Genomic DNA, 22,312 nt, shown 5'->3' with positions numbered 1-22,312 from the left:
CAGAATTGAGTCGCAGCATACCGAAGATCTCCGGGGAGTGTTTGAGATACTACGTCGGCACAAATTGCGCCTGAATGCCGAGAAGTGCACTTTCGGAGTGGGGGCTGGTAAGTTCCTGGGATACCTGATCTCTACTCGGGGAATAGAAGCTAACCCCGACCAGATTGAAGCCGTGAACCGCCTCAAACCACCAAGCAATCCCAAAGAGGTGCAAGTGCTCACTGGAATGTTAGCGGCCCTGAACAGATTCATCTCCAAGTCTGCCGACCGTTGCCGGCCTTTTTATCAGCTTCTGAAAAAGTGGAAGGGGTTTCGATGGGATGAGAGCTACGATGAAGCCTTTCGAGAGCTAAAGGAGTATTTGGTAAAGGCGCCGAAGTTGACGGCCCCGGAGCCCGGAGAAGATCTGTTTATGTATCTCGCTGTCACCGACCATGCAGTAAGTGCTGTGCTGCTAAGAGACCGGGGAGTGCAGATGCCGGTGTATTACGTGAGCAAAACCTTGGTCGATGCCGAGACAAGGTACCTGCCTCTCGAGAAGTTAGTTTTGGCCCTGGTGCACGCCACGAGAAAGTTGCCACATTACTTCCAGGCACACACAGTGTTTGTCCTCACCGAGTATCTGTTGCAGTCACTATTGAAGAGATCAGACTTCACAGGGCGGATTGCCAAATGGGGGACTCGGTTGGGATCGTTTGACATAAGATACCGACCTAAAAGCTCAGTGAAGGGACAGGTTCTGGCTGACTTCATCGCAGAGTTTACACCCAAGAATGAAGGCAAGATAATCTGTAGTACGGAGGTTCGCCCGTGGAGATTATTTGTGGACGGCGCATCGAATGCTATGAGGGCCGGGGCTGGTGTAGTCATAGTCACCCCTGAGGGCATACGACTGGAACACTCCCTCAGATTGGGGTTCAAAGCCTCGAACAATGAAGCCGAATACGAAGCCATGCTGGCCGGGTTAAGGGCAGTATTACATCTGGGCGCAAAGGACGTAGAGATCTACTCTGACTCTCGACTGGTTGTTTATCAGATCACTGGGGACTTCGAAGCTCGGGACCCCAGAATGAAAGCTTATCTGAGTACGGCAAAGCAAATTATCGGTCAGTTTGGAACGGTAAAGATATCCCAGGTAGCCCGGTCACAAAACAAGCATGCTGACTCTCTTGCCACGTTAGCCTCATCGGCTACCGAGGATACGCCGAGGCTCATCACGGTAGAACTTGTAAGGGAGCCGAGCATCCATGTGAAGAATGTTCCCGACCAAGCCAGAGTAGAGATTGCGCAAGTGGCGGTGGCTGGTCCAAGTTGGATGAGCCCGATCATTGACTTCCTTGCCGAAGACAAAGTTCCGGAGAATGAGGCCGAGGCCAACAAAATTCGACGTATGGCTCCCAGATACTGGCTGTCTTCAGACCGAAAGCTGTACCGAAGATCCTTTGCAGGCCCTTACCTCTTGTGCCTACATCCAGAAAGAGTCAAAGAACTTCTGACCGAGCTGCATGAGGGAGTGTGCGGCGGACATGCCGGGGGACGATCTTTAGCGCACAGGGCAATGACACAGGGATTTTGGTGGCCACAGATGCAGAAGGATGCCACCGAATACGTTCGGAGTTGCGAAAAGTGTCAAAAGTACGCCCCAATGATCCATCAGCCCGCAGGACAGCTAAATCCTGTCAGCAGCCCGTGGCCATTTGCACAATGGGGGCTTGACATTCTTGGGCCTTTCCCCCGGGCAACGGGGAACCGCCGTTTTGTATTGGTGGCTGTAGATTACTTCACAAAGTGGGCTGAAGCTGAAGCCTTGGCTAATATCCGGGATTCTGACGTGAAAAAGTTTGTATGGAAAAACATAGTTACACGGTTTGGGGTGCCGAATTCGCTAGTATCGGACAATGGGCTGCAGTTCGACAGCAATGCTTTCCGGAGTTTTTGTACTAAGCTTGGCATCAAGAACAAGTATTCAACCCCGGCGTACCCACAAAGCAACGGCCAAGCTGAAGCGGTAAACAAGACTATTTTGAACGGGCTCAAGAAAAGGTTGGACGGGGCGAAGGGAAGATGGGCGGAAGAGCTACCTAGTGTATTGTGGGCCTACCGTACGACCCCCAGGAGATCCACGGGTGAAACCCCATTTTCCCTGACATACGGCTCAGAAGCAGTAATACCAACCGAGGTAAGCTTATGCAGTGCACGGGTTGCCGGGTTTGACCCCGTACAGAACGCCGACCTGATGATGGAACACTTGGATTGGCTAGAAGAATGCAGGGATGCCGCGACCGTACGTCTTGCCGAGTATCAGCAGAAGCTGGCCCAAAGGTACAACCGAAACGTGAAAAGCAGGGAATTCAGTGCCGGGGAACTAGTCTTAAGACGGGTAGTAGGGAACATGCGGGACATGGCTGCAGGGAAGCTCGCTCAGAGTTGGGAAGGACCATACAGAGTCACAGCCATTGCGGGTGCAGGGGCCTATTACTTGGAAGACCTTGACGAGAGGCCGCTCCCCCGACCATGGAATGCCAACAACTTGAAGAAATTCTACGCATAATCGTCGGTGTAAGCCAGAACTTGTATTCCATTGAAATTAAAAGCATGATGAATCCTTTTGTTAATGCTGTTTTTTATTCCTTGACCGTACGCCGAGAGAATCACCATCAAGTCAATAAGGACAGAAACCTGACCCTCGGTTCAATCAATATTGCCGAGCAGGTGGAAACCTTACAAATAAATCAATAAGGACAGAAACCTGACCCTCGGTTCAATCAATATTGCCGAGCAGGTGGAAACCTTACAAATAAATCTCTAAGGACAGAAACCTGGCCCTCGGTTCAATCAATATTGCCGAGCAGGTGGAAACCTTACAAATAAAGGACAGAAACCTGACCCTCGGTTCAATCAATGTTGCCGAGCAGGTGGAAGCCTTACAAATAAATCTCTAAGTACAGAAACCTGACCCTCGGTTCAATCAATATTGCCGAGCAGGTGGAAGCTTTACAAATAAATCTCTAAGGACAGAAACCTGACCCTCGGCTCGATCAATATCGCCGAGCAGGTGGAAACCTAACAAGTAAATCTCTAAGGACAGAAACCTGACCCTCGGTTCAATCAATATTGCCGAGCAGGTGGAAACCTTACAAACAAATCCCTCAGGACAGAAACCTGGTTCTCGGTTAAACTCAAATTTCCGAACAGGCGTAAACCTAACGAGCGAATACTCTTAAGACAGAAGCATGATTCTCGGTTCACCAAAGCCTGATAAAAACCTAACCCTTTTTACAAATACTAAGTCAAATAGCACTCTCAAAATTAAACAAAGCGCCGCACAACAGGTTCTCGGGGGTACATTCTATTAAACAGCCATATCCCTGGCATGATTCAAGCAAAACACATAAATAGATATAAACTCACTCGACAAATTGAAACGGGAAAAGAAAACGGACTACTAATTGAATAAAGCAATTGTTCGGTCACCACATCCCGGTGACATGGGAAAATAAAACCAGCAAAATAAAGCAATTGTTCGGTCACCACATCCCGGTGACATGGGCAAATAAAACCAATAAAATAAAGCAATTGTTCGGTCACCACGTCCCGGCGACATAAGCAAATAAAACTAGTAAAAGTAAGCAAGCAAATAAAAGTAAAATTAGTTGGGAGGTTGGTTCGGCGGTGTCGCTCCCTGCTGGACGGTCAAAGGAAAAGGCGGATCCTCACCGAGAAGCTCCTGCACGGTCGGGATACTGGTGGCTTCCATTTCCTCGGGCTCGGCATGGGCATCGATCTGCTCAACCAGCTCCCTCATACTGGCCGTCTCCTCCTCGTCAATGGCCACCGGGGTATCCTGAGCAGCAGGAGCGGGGCTCGGGAATGGAATTTGGCCAGGGTCCCTTAGATGCGAATCCTCAGGAACTCCCATGGCTTGGAGAGCGGCAAACCACCCGGCCTCAAAACCCATATTCCGAGCCCGAGTAACCACCGGCTCCACGGAGTTTTCGGCATCAGCGAAGCCGACATCGTACCATTTCTGCTCCGCGGCAGCCAAGCCTGCCCTGAGGTCGGTAATCTCCTCGGCGTTGGAGGTGTTAAGGCTGATAGCTTGGGCTAACTTAACCTCCGTCTCATTCTGCTGAGTTAGGAGCTCCGCGCACCTTTTCTCGGCCAGGGACCGATTCTTCTCTGCAGTTGCAGCCTTTTTCTCAGCAGCCTCAGCGGCCTTCTGCTTTTCCTTAGCCGTTTTCACCGCCGCCTCCCGCGCATCCTTCTCGCGCTCGTTCTCCTCGGCAAGCTCTCGTGCCCGAGCAGCCACAATGTGGGCCATTTGGGCAGCCTAGCAAGCACAAAGGTTAGAAAAGAAGCCAAAGGAAATTTGTATGAAGGACTAGATAGACAAAAGAATTACCGCAATGGCGTGCCACTCTAACCGGCGCCCTACGGACTCCTCGGATCCTTCCTTAAAAGCGTGCACGTCCTCGGGAAGCTGGAGAGCTTCGGCCAAAGATTGGGCAATACGGCCGCCCTCACCTTTATCCCACATCCGAATGCAGGCGGTTGAGGGCAATGGCTTGCCGTCCAGAAGAATCTTGGGCTCCCACGCTGGAGCCACTTGGGAGGAGGACGCGCCCCCCGTGCCAGCTTCGGTTGGCGGCTCGCGGATAACAATGCCACCTGCTGGACGGGGAGGAGTCTGGGCAACAGCATCTCCCGGGCCCGCGGAAGGTTGATCGGTAACTTTTTGCTTCTTTCGGGCACGTCCGGCCTGCGTGGTGGGTGAGGGCTGAGGCGCTTGACCCCGGCTCTGGGAAGGCGGTGGCTGATTGGGTTGCCGAGCACCGGGCACGAACCGGTCTATTGACATCACCTTTCTCGATACCATCTCTCCGCTAGACCGGATAGCTTCAGTTAGCAGGGCAGCCGCTTCTATCGCTTGCTGTTGAGGCGCGGCAGCTGGGTTCTCGGGAACGGGCTGCTCCTGCGCTTGTTCTTCCTGCTGTATGGGTACGTGGGCTAACTCCCTGAGGCGCCGGGATGCTTGCTCTGCGGATTCGTCTCGCAAGGGGGCTTGCTCGTCCGCGCAAGTATACCGCGGACCAAATTCTCTCGCTTCCCCGGTCGTGAGCTTCGGCGGCAAAAAGTTCACGTACCGTACGTCTATGTACGATAACAGGGGGCTGTCAACTAACAGTGCTTGCTTGAAAGGCTGCCAGGTGGAATAAACCGGCTCCACTCCAAGGATTAAGTGAGAGGCCCGTAGTTGCCCGTCCCAGTGCACGTAGATCTCGGAACGGAGGATGAAGTTTAAATCCTTTTCATGGACGGGTCTGAGGTCCTGCACAAACACTTTGCCGTCTGCAAAAGAACACATGACATTAGTCTCTTATAATAAAGATTGTACGGGGGAAGGAAAGCAATTATACGAAGGGGATGGTACGAACCCACTTCACGCTTTGTAAGGGGGCAAGGGATATCCCCGGCAAACCAATTGCCGCGCACCCTAACGAACTCCCCGGTAGAGTTCCTGTTCGAATCAGGTAGGCATGATATCAGCAGTACCCGAGCATCTCTTGTCTTTAAGTAATAATTGGTTGCCTTGCTCCCACAGAGCCTATACATTTGGTTAATATCGTGGTGGTCTAACTGTAAATTAAAGGTGCGGTTCAGTTTACTGACACAACTAACTACCCGGTAAAAATTGGGGGAAAGTTGGTCGGGGCATAGCCCATAGTAAGTAAGCGCGTTTATCAGGAGGGGATCTACGGGAAACCTGACCCCACCTTCTAAAATGGACATCAAAGGAAAGAAGGCTGTACCCCGTCCTCGGTGGAGTTCAATATCACTCTCGTGACAGTAAGCCACATCCACGTCATTAGGAATATTAAATTTACTCCTAAAGGTGGCCAAAGTAGAGGGGGATTCTAAGAGGTAAGAGTAACCCATACCTAACGCCTAGAAACTACGAAAGTGAACTCAAAGAAGTAAAGCTGAAGGAACAGGAAAGGGAAGAGAAACTTACTTTGGGTCCTAAGGAGGAAAAGAACACTGAGCAAGCAAGCGCACAGAAATGTGGTCGGCAGAGAGTAAGCACTAAAAGATCAGAGGCAAGGGAAAAATGGAATAGTATTCAGTGGGGAACTATTTATAGAGCCAGAGAGAGATGAGGGAAGGAGAAACGCCTAATCAAGCAATAAATGGGCGCAGTGTACGAGCAACCCAGCGAATGCCAAGCGTAATGGATTCGCACGCCGCTTCGGTTCACGAACCGTCAAGCAATGATGACGACTGCGCCTGGCGCCGCGAAACGGCGCGTCTTTTGAGATGGATATTAATGAGAAGTGACAGTTGGAAGCCCCAGGCTAGAAGATTCCCGAGGTCAAAGGGGCCAGACAGCTCCTTGATTCTTCTCGGCTACCGAGTATGAATCAAGGGGGGGCTATTGTACGGCACCTGGATCCCGGGCCCTTACAGGACCGGAGCCCGGCCTCATGCCGTCCTTGGGCACAGGCCCATGCATGCCCCAGGCCCAGTCCTATGCTGGCTTTAGACACAGGCCCATTAGAAAGGTCCAATTCACCTGCGCCCTTCCTGAAGCTTCCTTGATAAACAAACAAGTGTAAGGTATCGAGGTCCAAGTGGTGGTCGGTCAAAAGTTCTCGGTCATGTATATAAACCTTTACCGGGAAGGTGCGACTTGCACAGGAAACTGGATTGCCGAGCATGATCAGGCACGATGGAACCAAGTTCCAAGATCATAAATGCCGCACCGTCCTCCCACCTGAACATCCACTTTAATCAGAAAGTATTGGACCTTCAGTAGCACTAACGGTGGCTGTAATCACGATCTCCCCACTAACCTTGGCTATAAATAGAGGAAAGTTGGGAGAAGAAAGGGGTTCAGAAAATTAGAGAAAAGAGAGAAGAGGAGTGAGTAACAACTGGGGCGTTGCTTTGAGTCTCTCTGCCGAGAACGACCCATAGTAGGAAATCTTCAAGCCCACTACAAATAGATTGTGAGTCCAAAGTAATCCTAGGCCCATAGGTCCCATACTTGGTTCTTACAGGTGACATTAAGTTTTATTTTGAAAAATAAGTATGAGCATTTTTGTCCATTCATTATTTATATAAACAAGTAGAGTAATGCACTAAAGAGCATTAATACAGCTTGATATTTTTTGTTTTAGCTTAAAGTTGTTCTCCAGACTTTAAATAATGATAAAAATGCTCTTTAGTTAAAAAAAAAAAAAAAAAAAAAAAAAAAAAAAAAAAAAGGCTTTTGGGAAAAGATAACAAATATTTTTTTGGGTAATGAACCACATTCAGTAGCTAAAAAAATATAGTTACAAGCAAAGTTTATTAGCACACAACTCATATATATATATATATATATATATATATGTAGAGACACGTTTTGCAGCCCAAGCCCAAAGTGTAAAAGATATTAGCTCAGTGAGTCCAGTACAATAAATTTGTAGAGAGTGAGTCAAAAAACTAGTTCCTAATGAATTTGACAACGACTAGTATGAATTTAGAAGATGATCAAGTAAGAACAAGGACCATAGAGCTGAATTAATTCACTGTTCGAGCAGGTTAGTTCCAATATAAATCAATTGAATAGGTTACAAATACAACTTTAATTGCTACAGTGTTTTTCTTTATTAATTTTTCGGATCCCTATCCATGAAGGACCTCTTACATTATATAGTTCCCTTTAGACGATTTTGATCCTACACTTGTCAATCATTTGAGCCACTACTTGAGTGATTGTCCCATCAGACACCCTTTCTAGCTTTCTGTGAGTTGCGGTAGCCAAAATAGTACTGTTTAGGGGTCTTCTCCACATAAATGCGGCTAGAAGGTTAGCTGCAGGGCATTCAATACAGTGGTCGCAGCTTTCCCTTAGATATTTTTGAGTTCTCATCCTTCTTGTGTGTGTTCATGATACATGTCCCTATCATTAGAGCTTCCTGGAAGGTCCCTCTGACTATCAGGACATACATTTGAGCTGTACCTAGCATATCCAAGGAATTGTTTCTCCTCGAACCGCCCTCCCATTCGTATCTCACTTATTAGATTCTAAGCTTGACCCATCCAACACCATTCATTTGATCTCAGATTACTATGCTCTCGGCCAAGGCCCAAGGCCCAATATACAATTTGGACCCTTAACCCTACAATATATATTATCAATACCATTTCTCTTCTCATTTTCTTCCCAATTCCACCCACTCTATTTTCTTTCATTTCCCTTTTCACCCCAACCAAATAATGGAAAATCTCATCTTCCTCTCTTTTTTTCCTTCTCTCCTTTTCCATTCTCTCCCCCAATCAAACATAGCATAAGTTCTTGGAGTTTCCCCCAATTAAACATACTTGATATTTCAATCCAAGCTCTTTAGAGCAACCCCATCAGCTTGTGTAAAGTTTTGCAAAGTAGAAAAAAGTTATTCCTTATACACATTTTGGCCAAAAAAACACCCACATCAGTGGGTGTAAAATTGGGCATTTATGCACAATTGCTACAGTAACCATGCATACATGCACGATTACTATACCACTTGCATTTAATATTTTAATGAATTTTTCTCTCTCTATCTCTCTAGTTGCTCTCATTCTCACCTCACTCTCATTGTCACCGATCATCAGAGAACGCCACACCATGCATCAATAGAGAACACCACATCAAAAAATTTCTTCCAAAATCAAGTAAAACAAGAAATTAGTATTACACAGGATTTGTTTGGTTGCCGAGAAAAACACGGAGAAAACAAGAAATAAAGAAAATTAACCAAACACAAAGAAAATCAATAGATCTTTGGTTGCCAATCATCTTTCCTTCTATTTCTACTCTTTTCCACCACTTTCTCACCAACCAAACAAGAAATAAAGAAAATTAACAACAAAAAAGGCTTGAAGGACTTGGATCTTCAATGCTAAGAGGAGCATAAGAAGACCGATCCAAGAAGCGAAGCCATTTCGATCACCGGACCATCGGAACTAGATGTTGATGAAAACAACGGAGCTTGCACGCTGGTGAAAACAACTGCTACTTTCCTTTGCGTGTTGGGTCTGTGAAAGAGTGTTGGATATGTGAGAGAGAGGAGCAGTAAGGGAGAGAAAAATAAAAAATTGTAAATGAATGAATATTTGATTGAATAAATGTGTAGAATAAATAAACTGATGTAGATGTTTTGTAAAAATAAGTATAAAATAGAAAAAGTAGCTTTTTTACGCAAAATAGATGAAAATTTTGCATCTACTGATGTGGATGCTCTTAGTCTTTTTCACAGCTAATAAAGTAATAATGATGCATGAGTTAAGAATACAAAATTATTGTGATTGACTTTGGGGCACAGACATTACACATATAAAGAGGGAGAAATATATTGTATTTCATTTATGTAATAAGCCATATGCAACATTTATGTAATAAGCCATATACAACAGTTTGAAAAATGTATCCCTTCCATAATAGGATCTACTATACCAATTTCTAATGCAAACTCCACAACTCTTCTAGCGGCATAAATCTCTACCTCCTCCCTATAAGAGCACTCAAATAAGCCTTAATGCAATTTTAACCAATTTGGTCTAAAAATTTCACTTTTGATTTTTTGACAAACTTAAGAGCACTACCATCAGGTGTGCCAAATGCCAAAAATTTGGCATTTGGCACACCAAATAACAAAAATAGACCCTCATGAGGTGTGCCAAATGCCAAAAAAATTGGCACACCGCTACAGTACCGTCTCAAATATGAGACGGTACGGACACATGTGTTATAAATTTTTTCCCTTATTTTATTCTCTTCTCTCTCTCCGCAGCCCAGTTCTCTCTCTTTCTCTGCTCTCTGGTCTCCGTCTCTCCTCTCCATCTCTCCGTCTCTACGCCTCTTTCTCTCTCATTTTTTTTTTTTTTTTTCTTCTGAGAAGGCGATTCCGATCTGAGTTTCATTTTCTTTATCTCTCCGTCTCGACTCCTCTTTCTCTCTCTGTTTTTTTTTTTTTTTCCTGAGAAGGCGATTCCGATCTGAACCTCTGCTCGCCGATTGAAGCTCGCGATCGATCTGATCTGAACCTCTGCTCGCCGATCTGAAGCTCTGCTCGCCCAGGGGTGGTCGCCGATCTTTGCTCGTCGTCCTCCACATCTTTGCTCGTCGTCCTCCACAGCTCTTGCCGCCGATCTCGTTGCCGATGGTTGGTTGAGTTTGGTCATTGATTGATCCGTTGGGTTTGGGTTTTGTTGAAGATTTTGAGTTTTTTTTTTTTTTGGTTGAGGTTTTTGGATTTGAAATTTGTTGGAGGATCCGGTGATTGTGGTTGTTGTGGCGGTGGTTGTAGCGGTGGTTGTTGTTGTGGCGGTGGTTGTAGCAGTGGTTGTTGTTGTGGCGGTGGTTGTAGCAGTGGCTGTTGGACCCGGTGGTGATTGGATTGTGCATTTGTATTTTTGCTGTGTTTTGGATAAATATATTATTTTAATGGGTAGGAAATATTATTTTAATGTATAGAATTGAAGTATAGAACATCTGATAAATGATATGTTGTAAAATGATGTTCTAAAATGATAAAGTGAGTTTTTGATGTGTTTAAACTAACTTGTAATCTATGCTTACGCATGGAAATATTGAATAATAGTAATAATTAATGAAGGTCATCCCAACTTTCTTGTTGAGTATTATAAATGGGTCACTTAATACAAAATTAAACTACAATTAGAGGCTAATTTTAATTTTGATTATGCCTTGACTTTCATATATCACCAATTTTCTCATATATTGTGCTTTGATCTCAATTTTTTAGGGATAGTTGCTAATTCAAGTGATGCATTGGAAAATTTTGTATACGTGTCACTTCAATCAACCTACCAACAAAATAAGAACATAAACAACAAATTAGTATCAGTTGTAACTAAATCATGGAGCTTTAGTAATTGTTTCTAAAGCACGAAAACCTTTTACAATTACATGTTGTAGTAATTGGGTCGTAGGCATTGTATTTGTGAAACTTGAAACTCTTTCAGGCATGACCTTTGTTTTGTGCTAGCAATTCCATATCAATGGTTTGTTTTACTCATTTACAATAGCATTTGAACCAGGTTGCTGCATGACCTGGAAATGTTTGAGTTGCTGTATGTTTTGGGTTCAAACAACATGAACTATAGTGATAATCCTACTAATAATCGGTTATTGATTTCTTCCATTGGGGTCCTATTATTTGAGGAGGGATGATTCAGAATGATTTTGCAATTGTCCGAATCAATATTATTGGCTATGTTAAAACTAATGCAAGAAAAAATAAATAAGGTGCTAAGATTCATTGAAATGGATACAATAAGCCAAAAAAGGACATTCTATTTTAGAATTAGGCAAATGTAGATTTTTGAATCAAATCAATTGTCCACATAATACAATGGATATTATGCATACATAAGTAAAATAAAGGGTGAGGTTTGAGTCCAGTGCCCACTGGACCCGTTGAGATTATGACACATGTTTATACTAAGCTCTGAGGTTTGAATTGATACTTTAAGAGATAAAGAAAACCTAAAAAACTTCAATATGTTAGAGCTCCATTTAATTTAAATTGTCAACTCCATCTTTAGTGGGTTTGGCTTGCCTCTAATATTTTTTTAACTGGATATATCCTTTTATTTTAAACATATAATGGTATATGGTAGTAAGTTTTAGTCTCTACATTTTATTTAGTTAATGGATGATGTAACAGTTTTTTATTAAAACAAAATGAGATTCCAGTTAAAAAAACACTGAAAGTAAGCCAAATCCGTATAACAAAATGAGATTTCAGTTAAAAAAGTACTGAAAGTAAGTTAAATTCGTATATAACAAAATAGCAAAAAATTCTTGAAAGAAACTTATAAAAAATAAAAAATAACAAACAAACAAACAAACACTTTTAAAGTCCTTACGTCACAAAAATCTTTTAGTCAAGCATTTGACAAACATCTTGCAGGCAATTTTTTAAGAGGTAAAATTAAAGGTCAATGCTAAGAAAAAAGATTTGACCACAGTCTGGCATTCATGTTTAGAGACTCCATTCTGAAAACTCTCAAGGAATGAATAGAGACAGCATAAGACTGAAATACAGAAAAGAATTAAGAGCTGTGGAATTGAATGTTGTTTTGAAGGGAATTGAGTGGGTACCTCTTGCGATCATCTTCATCACCATCGTCTAAGTCATTCTAAATCTATAGTCTATATTTTTCTTATAATAGATTAAATTAGCATCCAGAGAATCATTTTTGGGGAACCATGTTTATTAGCGACAGAACAAATATATCCTTTTATAATACCCACTACTGCCAATTATATATCTCACTCGTTTTCATAAACATTCTTTCAAATATATTGAATGCAGAATGGAAATCAATCCCTAACAAAGTTTAAATCTTTTTGCCACGTAATTGATATATATGACTTGAAACGGTCAACATATATTGAACAAAATAAATAGGATGGATATCAACAAAGATATAAACATTGCCAATCTTGATGAACCAATATCTTTTGCATTGGTCCAAGAACAAACGCATTAGTTTCAATAATTGTTCCAGAGTGAATGATGTAAAAAATTAAAGAGTGAGAATGTATTGAAAAATTAAAAATTGAAAATAAAGGTACAAAGGCAGGTAACCTAGCAAAAAAAAAAAAAAAAAAAGAAGAAGAAAAGATAGTTTGTCAATTTCCCTCTTTTACTCTTGCTAAGAGCCTTTGCACTTAACTAAACAACTCAAAAATCAAAATCAGAACCAAATATAGCAAACCATCAATTAAATTTTATATAAAAATTCAACAACAATTCAATTTTTACAAATTGAACATCATAAGCTATTTGATTGTTTTAACAATAATTGAAACCATAACTTAAAATTTTGTAAATTTGGATCTAATCAAAAGAAGAAGAGGCAGGGCCTTAGCAGACAAACCTTTTGGATTCGATTTCATGGAGAAGTTGGTCATGGTTTTTGTCTCACGAAAGATCCTGCACACAATGGATTGAGATCTCTACAAAGGTTTTAGAGTGAAGAGAGAGAGGTAGCTATCCTTTTCACCACGTTTTGCCAACGGACGTATATCTCATGTGCCCCTCTAAATAATTTCATTTTTTATCTTTCTCTCGTTTCTAATGCCTGGTCCTTTCGGTTTTAGCGTGTAGTAAATATCTGTGCATCAAAATTAAGAAAAATTTTATGACAAATGGCACAAAATTAGAGCTCAATTTTGCTTAGTCTCTTCGATTTTAGCATGTAGTAAGTATTTGTGCATCAAAATTAAGATAAATTTTAGAACACATGACACAAAATTAGAGCTCAATTTTAGAATCTAATTGAATTTTCTTAGAGCTTTACCTATTAATATATATATAGATGTTTTTTCTCTCTAATAAAATAAATAAATAAATATTTTTTTCACTTCCCCCCCCCCCCTTCCATTTCACAACAACGCCTTCTCCTTTCACATTCACAAATTTACCAGTTGTAATTTTCCCTCTTCACAATAGATCAAAACTCGTATCGATACCAAACCAAGCGAGATTTGTATAATACCAAATGAATTAGAACTTGGAGCTCGAATCTTACGATTTAGCCATCATTGATAGCTTTGTTGTGATACGTCAAGCTCTGCTTCACTCCATTTTGATCTCCTCCTTCCTTTCCAGAGAGAGAGAGAGAGAGAGATAAAAATATTTTTATTTGGTGTTTTGATGAACAATACATTAGTAAATTTATTAAATAGCTGTTCATAGATTAAATTTCGGGATAAATTATTGAGATTGATGCAACATGATCTTAAATTGAGTTTTGTTAAATATTTATGGAAATTGTGTTTTAACAAGGTTGACAAGAGTTCTCTTACAAGGTTGTCCTTGGAGTTTAATGTTAATTGAGTTCCCATGCTCATCGCACATAGCTATTTTGATACCTAACATTCTCAGTTCATTGCACACTACTCGATTGAAGTTCAATCTTAATTTTAGATAAAAACTTTTGTACCTTTTGTTAATCAAATATACACACAAAAAAAAAATAAAAAAATAAAAAAATGAAGCATATGAATATGAAGTACAAACCTTAGGCTTTTAGTTTAGCAATTCTTAATGTTTCATGAAATTCTTAAGATTTTGCGTTAAAAATGTTTTTTTTTTTCTCTCTCTTTTTGTTTTTGGCAGGATGTTCAAAATTCTTAACAAGCATCTTAAGCACATATATAGAATACTACAAATAATACCATTAATACTAAACTATCATTTGAACCCTCTAAAAAATAATAATAATGTGAAGCACGAAATGGCAAAGAGCCACCAGTAGAGGTACAAAAGAAAGTGAAATATTCAACACACTATCTTTTTTTTATTCCTTTTCTTAAACCATTCAAGTATTCAACACAGTATTAAATTATACTATAAGAATAGGTTCTTTTGTTCCCTACATTTCAGCCAGAGGGAGTGATTCAAATCTATGTCCATTCTATTAATGTCATTTCAGTTTATATATAATATCAACCTTTACAAGAAGAGTCAACAAATTGAGCAAACTCTTGATATGATGGTCACTCTACAAGTATAAATGCTTATGGGGTGTGGGGAGTAAGAGTCGGGGTTCAAGTTTCTAGGAGGGAGTTTCACACATATATACACTTAGATTAGATTAGGTAAGAGTAGAAATTCTATTTTGTATAAAAAACAAATTGAGCAAAATCAGATTATTAATTAATATAAATATATGCACCCCTTGCATTTCTTAAGAGACAAAAACTTTCCTTTTTCTCATAAGGTCCTTTGATCCCCACACACACACAAAAGAAGCTATTTTAATAATAGAAATTTCCATATTTCTTATAAAAGAATATTCCATTTCACAAATTATGACCTAAATAAATGTTCATTACATTAGCTATCTTTTTTGGATGAATCATTAACTATCGTTCCATATTTAAAGGAATAATCACATTTTTGGTCATTCAATTGTTAAATTAAGTAATGTAAGTTGTGCATCTTATAATTATATCTTAATCCAAAATAAGAATATATATATATATATATATATATATTGGTCCACAGGTGACAGGACCCAGGAGACGCGGCGGGCCGGGCAGACGACGTCGTAGTACCGCACGTGCGCGCCCACACGCAAACACAGTCACACTTGTACTCATCTCTCTCTCTCTCTCTCTCCTACGATGCTTATCACCAACACGAAGGCAAGGACTAGTGAGAGAGGGTGTGTGTAGTGTATGAAAGTTTTCGTGTAAAAATTTCTCATAATCCATAAAAATTCATTTCATTTCATTCGGAATCCATGGGCGAAAAAGAAGAACTTCGAAATGGCGACTACGTCGCCAAAAAGCCCAAACTCCTCAAATTGTCCATTTCCGACCCGGAATACCTCCTCGCTTCTGAATTCTCTCACCACGAACCGGGCACGGCCCGAATCAACAACGGCAGTTTCGGGTGCTGCCCCGAATCCATTATCGCCGCTCAACGCACCTGGCAGCTCCGTTTCCTCAAACAACCCGACCACTTCTACTTCTCCACGCTCCGCCCCAATTTGTCTAAGTCACGCGCCGTTGTCAAAACCCTAATCAACGCCTCCGACCTCGACGAGGTCTCCCTCGTCGATAACGCCACCACCGCCGCCGCCATCGTTCTTCAGCAAGTCGGGCGCCGGTTCTCTCAAATAAACGACACCGTTGTTATGTTTCACTGCGCTTTTCCGGCTATCAAGAAATCAATCCAAGCTTACGTCACGCGCGCCGGCGCTTCCGTCATCGAGGTCCGCCTTCCGTTTCCTGTCAACTCCGACTCCGAAATCATCGCCGAGTTCCGAAAAGGATTGTCGAAAGCGAAATCCAACGGCGGGAAAGTTCGATTGGCGATCATCGATCACATCACGTCAATGCCATCGGTTCTTGTTCCGGTACGCGAACTCGTCGAAATCTGCAGAGAGCAAGGCGTGGATCAAGTATTCGTCGACGCCGCCCACGCAATCGGAAGTGTTCCCATCGATGTTCAAGAAATCGGCGCCGATTTCTACGTCAGCAACCTCTACAAATGGTTCTTCGCTCCGCCTTCGGTGGCGTTTCTCTATTGCCGGAAATCGAACTCGTCCTCCTCCACAATGCACCACCCCGTGGTTTCTCACGAGTACGGTAACGGACTCCCGATCGAAAGCTCGTGGATCGGAACCCGAGACTATAGCCCACAGCTCGTTATCCCGACGATAATCGAATTTGTGAACCGATTCGAAGGCGGCATTGAGGGAATCATGGCTAGAAACCACGAACAAGTGGTGAAGATGGGGAAAATGCTCGCGGAATCTTGGGGGACGAGCTTAGGCTCGCCGCCGGAGATGTGTGCAAGCATGATCATGGTGGCATTGCCTTCGAAACTCTGCGTTACGAGCGATGACGATGCATTTTCGTTGCGGTCGCATTTGAGGGAGAAGTATAAGGTTGAAGTACCGATATATTATCGGCCTCCGAATGAGGATGACGGCGAGAATGAGCCGAGGCATAAGGATGGATTGATCACAGGATATACTCGAATTTCGCATCAGATTTATAATAAAGTTGAGGACTATTATAAGTTTAGAGATGCAATTAATCAGATTGTGGAGAATCAACAAGTTTGCAAGATGCTTTCGACTAAATGAGAAAGGTTGGTTTGCTTTTCACCTACTCGTGGAACTGTATTTCAAAATGATTTTGTTATGATCATTGTTTTGTTGAGAACTTATGATAGTAGCTTTTAATGGCTTTAATTTGAGTTGAATGTGCAGTTAATTCTTTTTTTGGATATTATATTGACATACCTGAGATGAAAATATGAATTAGAATTAGAAGAATATTTTATTCTTTTCCTGGAATTTTTGCATGATTGAATGGGACATTATGTATCAAACTGGTAATAGGTGAAGTTGTAATTGTCACTTTGTTCAGGTTGTTGTGTTTGAAAATTGAAATGTGGTTTGCATAGCCATTTTTCATGTTTTCAGTACTTTATTGTCCAATCTCACGGATCATGGTTTTTTTATGGGAATGCGGTCATGCATGCGTTCTAGTGGTTCTAATTTGAGATTGAAGTCCTCATTTCTCTTAATGATCATCCTTAGTATTACATGGCCCTTATCAGTTGAGGTCACTATGTTGGTTTCTTTCTCTAACCCTAAACAACTCCTTCAGACTTATTATTTCTATAATATTAATGCATCTTGAGGGTTGAATTTGACAGAAAACTCTCAACTAGACCTCTAAAATGATTTTTGGGTTTCCTGTAAGAATGGGGTGGAGGATGTGGTTGTGGGTTTATGACCCACAAGGTGTGGATGTAAACATACCAATCAAAGGAGAAGAAAAAGATTGCTCTTTGCTCTTTATTTATTTATTGATAAGTAGGTTGTTATATTGATGACGAGGATCTACCTCAATTGTACAGCAAGTATACAAGAAGTAGTCCAAAAAGTTACAGAAGTATGATAGGTTCTCAGTCTCTCAGAAGAGCTGTAGATATTTTGGTGGGTTAGTAGTGTGCATGTTAGGTTACCAAAGAATTTGGAAGCAAGAAAATCTCTTCAGAGTTTCTTTTTGATGCTCATGCATTGATGTACTTTTAGGACCCTAGATTCACATCTTTTTAATGTAAAGAAAGGAAAAAAAGAAGCATCAGAGGGATTAGAAACTCTTTCTTTTTTTTGGTTGGGGGGGGGGGGGGGGGGGGGGGGGACAGTGAACCATCTGAAAGATAGAAAGTTGAGGTATAGTGAGGAGTTAAGTCTCAAAATAATTTAGTTACTTAGTCTGTGACATTATATGCTCATCTGTGGAAGATGAGCTCTGACTGGGGGATATCAGACAAGAAAGAGCTTTTATGTGTAGTGATCAAGCAAATACCTGGCAACAAAGTGAAACCAACCTTAGGCAGGAGTGTAGATAAGAGTTACTTCACTCCAAAATACCATATGCAGAGCAAATGCTCAATTGAGCATGATATTATATAGTGGATGAGACCTCTGTTGGGATGAAGAACAAGCCAGATAATGTGTCTTTGGATGGTTAAGAACAAGCCGGAGTTATTTTGATTTTTGCCTTCAGATCAAGCAATCTAAATGGTTAAGAACAAAAAAAATATGCAATTACCACTCTTCCTAGAGCAAAGACATATGCTGACATGATGCATAAGTCACTTTCAGCTTTTAGCCAGAACGTGTCTTTTAAGTTTGAACTTTGAACCCCTTAGTGAGCTGTTTTTTAATTTGTATGTGTCTTTGGATTCCCCTGTGCTTTCAAGATGTTACATGTGTTTTTTCTCTGCATGCAATTACATCTTAGCTTATCTGGGAGGGAGATTGTTTTGGTTGATTGGTAAGTTATGCACCCTGTGAGTTTTGGATCCACAACCTCATCCTTGAACACTGTTTTTACTAAGGGAGGAGGTCATTGGCAATGATGCCTTTAAATTCTTAAATTAGCTTTTATAATCTGCAGAAAATATGGTAACAGAGTGGTAGTAAGGGTGACTTATCTGTCTAACTTTTCTACCATCGTGCCCAGAAAACCTTGATTCAAAATACAGAGGTACTTGCCCCTGAATCTCTTTTCATATTTTTGTTGTTGGCAGTTACCGGAGCAGCCTTGCATGGAGTGATGTCTGCGTTTCACCTGTTGCTGATACCTGCGGATTGACAAAGTTTAAAAACAACAGAATTTTGGAAGACACCAACAGCTAGGTAGAGATTGTGACAAATGCTTAATGGAACTGAAAAAAGGTTTCTTAAGAGTTTTTCTTAAGAATCTAAGTAAAATTTAAGCTGACTTTCTAGTTTGTGAGCCCTTTTATAGCTATCCTTGTTGTAATCGTGAAAATAAAAGTGTATGAATGTCAGCTTCTTTTCGGCTTCAAATGGATTTACTGTTGTTAATCTGCTTTGTAGGCAGCTTATTGCTTAAAGATGAGATAAAAAGTTATTTTGAGATAAGATAAAAATTTATTTTAAGCAAATAAGTTGCTGTAAACAATAAATTAGAGCTGTTAAATGCACGCCACGAGCCTACCTTGTATGTGCGGGAGGAGGCAGTTTTTCGGTTGAAAGCTAACTGCTGAAAGTTAGTTACAGTATAGTTGTATTTAGAAAAAGGAAGAAGCGAGTTCATCTATGGAAAAAAACCATAGATAAACAAATAAGAAAAAGCACTCTAGTTTGAGCTGTAGGCCGTCCTTGAGCTTGGGATTGTGCGTTTAGTGGAAGAGCTAGAGGTCCTCCTTGTGCAAAAGGAGATGAATATGAAACACTTAAACATGGATCATTTCTAGTGTAGTAGGTGCGTAGGGAGACCAATTTTTAAATAACAAGATTTTCTTATGCTCCAATTTCTCCAATTCCTTTTTATTTTTTTTTTATTTTTTTTTTGGATGTTCCCTGCAACTTTTACGGTTAGTCCTGGGGAGCAGCATTCAGCATTCTACGATTTTGAAAACTCAAATCTACAAATTGCAAATGACATGGGAGCTCTGTTTTTCTTTTTTATTTGTTGTTTTATGATTTCATAGTTGTGGGATAGGCGATTTGAACCTTGAAAATATATTTATCGGAAATACTAGGAAGTGTTAGTTGACCTACAAGACTCGTAACAAGTATGGTTGGTGATAGTTTTTTACTTTTTTGTGTTTCATTATCATTTGATTGCTTCATAACATTATTTCTCAAGTGCGGCCAACTTTTAGTCAATTGCTTGGAGGATTCTGGCATTTTACCCCTAATTTTGAAAAAAAATTAGCAACATGCCCCTGTTTACAAACTATATAGGAGCGTGTCTCTGTTTCGATACTCGATTATCCTAAAATCGAGTTCAATTAAATACTCGATTTGTAAGAAATCGAGTTATGCCCGATTAAACTTAAAAAAAAAATAAAAAAATAAAAATAAATTTCCATGGAAATCGAGTTCCATGCAAAAAAATTTTTTATAACTGTGATTGCTCTATATTCCGGGAGCCCTATAGTGACGTTTTTAAACCCTATAGTGACGTTTTAAAGCCCTATAGCGGCGTTTTCTTGCAAATTTTTTAGAAGTGTGATTGGCCCATATTCAGGGTGCCCTATAGTGGCGTTTTTAATCCCTATAGTGACGTTTTAAGGCCCTATAATGGCGTTTTTCTGCAAAATTTTTTATAAGTGTAATCGCTTTGTTCTGGGTGCCCTATAGTGATGTTTTTAGGCCCTATAGTGACGTTTTTAAGCCCTATAGTGACGTTTTGGAGCCCTATAGCGGCGTTTTCCTGCAAAAAATTTTTATAAGTCCCCATACCAAGTTCAAGGGGCCCTATAGTGGCGTTTTTAAGCCCTATAATGACGTTTTAAAGTCTTATAGCGGCGTTTTGGAACTCGACTTCCCTAAAATCGAGTTCCATGCTTTTTTTTTTTTTAGTTTTAGTTTTATTTGAAATAACTCGATTTTCTACGAATCAAGTATTTTAATGAAACTCGATTTTAAGGTAATCGAGTATCGGGCATATCCCTATATAGTTTCGAAAAATGGGCATATTACTAAATTTTTTAAAAATTAAGGGCAAAAGACTAGAATCTCCCAATTGCTTGGGGTTCCCAAATAAAAAATATTCCCATAATTACTCTCTCTCTCTCTATTCACAAGGATTTGGGAATGAATCAACTTCAACTTTGGGTTTGAATTGGATGGGCATACCAAATAAAATGGGTTCGGATTTGTTAGCTTATGTGTGATTTTTTAATATAAAATGAGTTGTTTCATCATAAATAAATAAATAAAACACTTACCAAAATGCTCCATTAGACAAATAGGCAAGGGAACTAATGAGCACTGCCGAATGGATAAATAACACTCATTTTTTTAACTTTACAAACTAATATTATTTTGCACTCATTTGAAACTTCAAAAACTTCAAAGGCTAAAACGCTTGGTAGTTAAACTTTAGGAAAAACAATGCATTTTGGCATTTATTTTATTTTCATACATTATATTTTATTTACAATTGATGTGAAAAATCTAGATTTGTTATGAAAACTTGGTTTTACAAGTTTTGTTTTTGTAATATTACTTAAAATGATTTTTTTTCCCTATATATTTAATTATTCAATTTTAATTATAAAATTGAACTCTTGTTTAATTTATCGATGATTATTGATTATGTTATACCTCTAATAACATAGTTCTAGATATGAAATGAAATGTAGCTAACTTCACATTATGATTATGTTAAATTGCTCAATGCAAGTGTTATACAAAACTATTTCGGTTAACTAAAAGTCTCTAGAAATTTTGATGAAGATTCACTTTTTATTTTTAATTATTTTGATAATTTACTATAAATATTTTGGTTTAATTATAAAAGTTGGGTCTTTCCCGTTCTATTTATACTATGTGGTTCAAGGTAAATGGTACATATTGTATGATACGCTTTCCTTCTTCTTCTCTCCCCTTTTTTTTTTTTTTTTTTTTTTTTTTTTTTGAGGATTGCTTTTCACAATTTATAGTTATAGAGTGGCTCAAGGTAAATGGTACGTATTGTAGGATATGCTTTTCACAATTTTTTTTTTTTTTTGAGAGACTTTCGACCTATGGCGTCTGCTCCTGATGATAGCTCTTTGTCATCAGATCAAGACACCAATCAGTTTTTGGTGTAGGCAGAGATTATATGCTTTTCACAATTTGACACTCTAAAAGTAAATTAAAATGGGTCAAAATGTATAATTTTAGAATTTTGTTAAGGGAATTTTTTATGAAAATACTTTTAGAAACTTTTATGATAAAAAGGAAATAACAATTTATTTTTTTGACAGACCTTTTTTTAACTTTTTTTTATTTATATTTCTCATAAAAATGTTATTAACACTTAAAAATATCTTATTAACAAATGACTTAAGGTCTTTGTTAATCAGATCCATAAATTAATCCCTAATATTTTAAAAATTAACAAATTAACTCTATAATTTTAAAACTAACAAATAGGGAATTTTATAATACATACATTTCTTTGCATGTATCATATCTACCTAATTTTAATGGTTAATAAAGGTGTAAGGACCAAAAGATCTTGCGGCCCAAGCCCACTTAGAACAGTGAGTTGTACAGTTCAACCTAGAACTAAATCAATAAAATTCGTAAGAGAGGGAAACGAACAATAAGAGAGGGCTCTGCCAGAGGATGAAGATAGAGAAGAAAATGTTAATTTTATAGAATAGAGAAGCATATATTCCTCCACAAGTTTGGCCGAGGAGGCTGAGATTATACAAAAAGCTATACTATTCACTCTCCTCTCTCTATGTTC

At 40.0% G+C, this 22,312-nt stretch overlaps 1 protein-coding gene across 1 annotated transcript; it reads left to right on the top strand.

The window, feature by feature from the left end:
• Positions 1-15,128: 15,128 nt before the first annotated feature.
• LOC115972135 (L-cysteine desulfhydrase) lies at positions 15,129-18,759 on the top strand. The gene is made up of 2 exons (XM_031092308.1): positions 15,129-16,667; positions 18,627-18,759. The coding sequence occupies exon 1, from the start codon at positions 15,310-15,312 to the stop codon at positions 16,660-16,662; it is 1,353 nt and encodes a 450-aa protein (XP_030948168.1). The 5' UTR covers positions 15,129-15,309; the 3' UTR covers positions 16,663-16,667; positions 18,627-18,759.
• Positions 18,760-22,312: the final 3,553 nt, after the last annotated feature.

Source organism: Quercus lobata, chromosome 12 (genome assembly GCF_001633185.2).
Source record: "Quercus lobata isolate SW786 chromosome 12, ValleyOak3.0 Primary Assembly, whole genome shotgun sequence".
NCBI classification, from domain to species: Eukaryota; Viridiplantae; Streptophyta; class Magnoliopsida; order Fagales; family Fagaceae; genus Quercus; species Quercus lobata.
Note: the sequence above shows the minus strand (reverse complement) of the source record. Positions and strands in the feature narration are given on the sequence as shown.

What these genes read in the sequence shown, in the direction of transcription:
- LOC115972135 (XM_031092308.1), top strand. Translation starts at nt 15,310, where the DNA reads ATGGGCGAAAAAGAAGAACTTCGAAATGGCGACTACGTCGCCAAAAAG.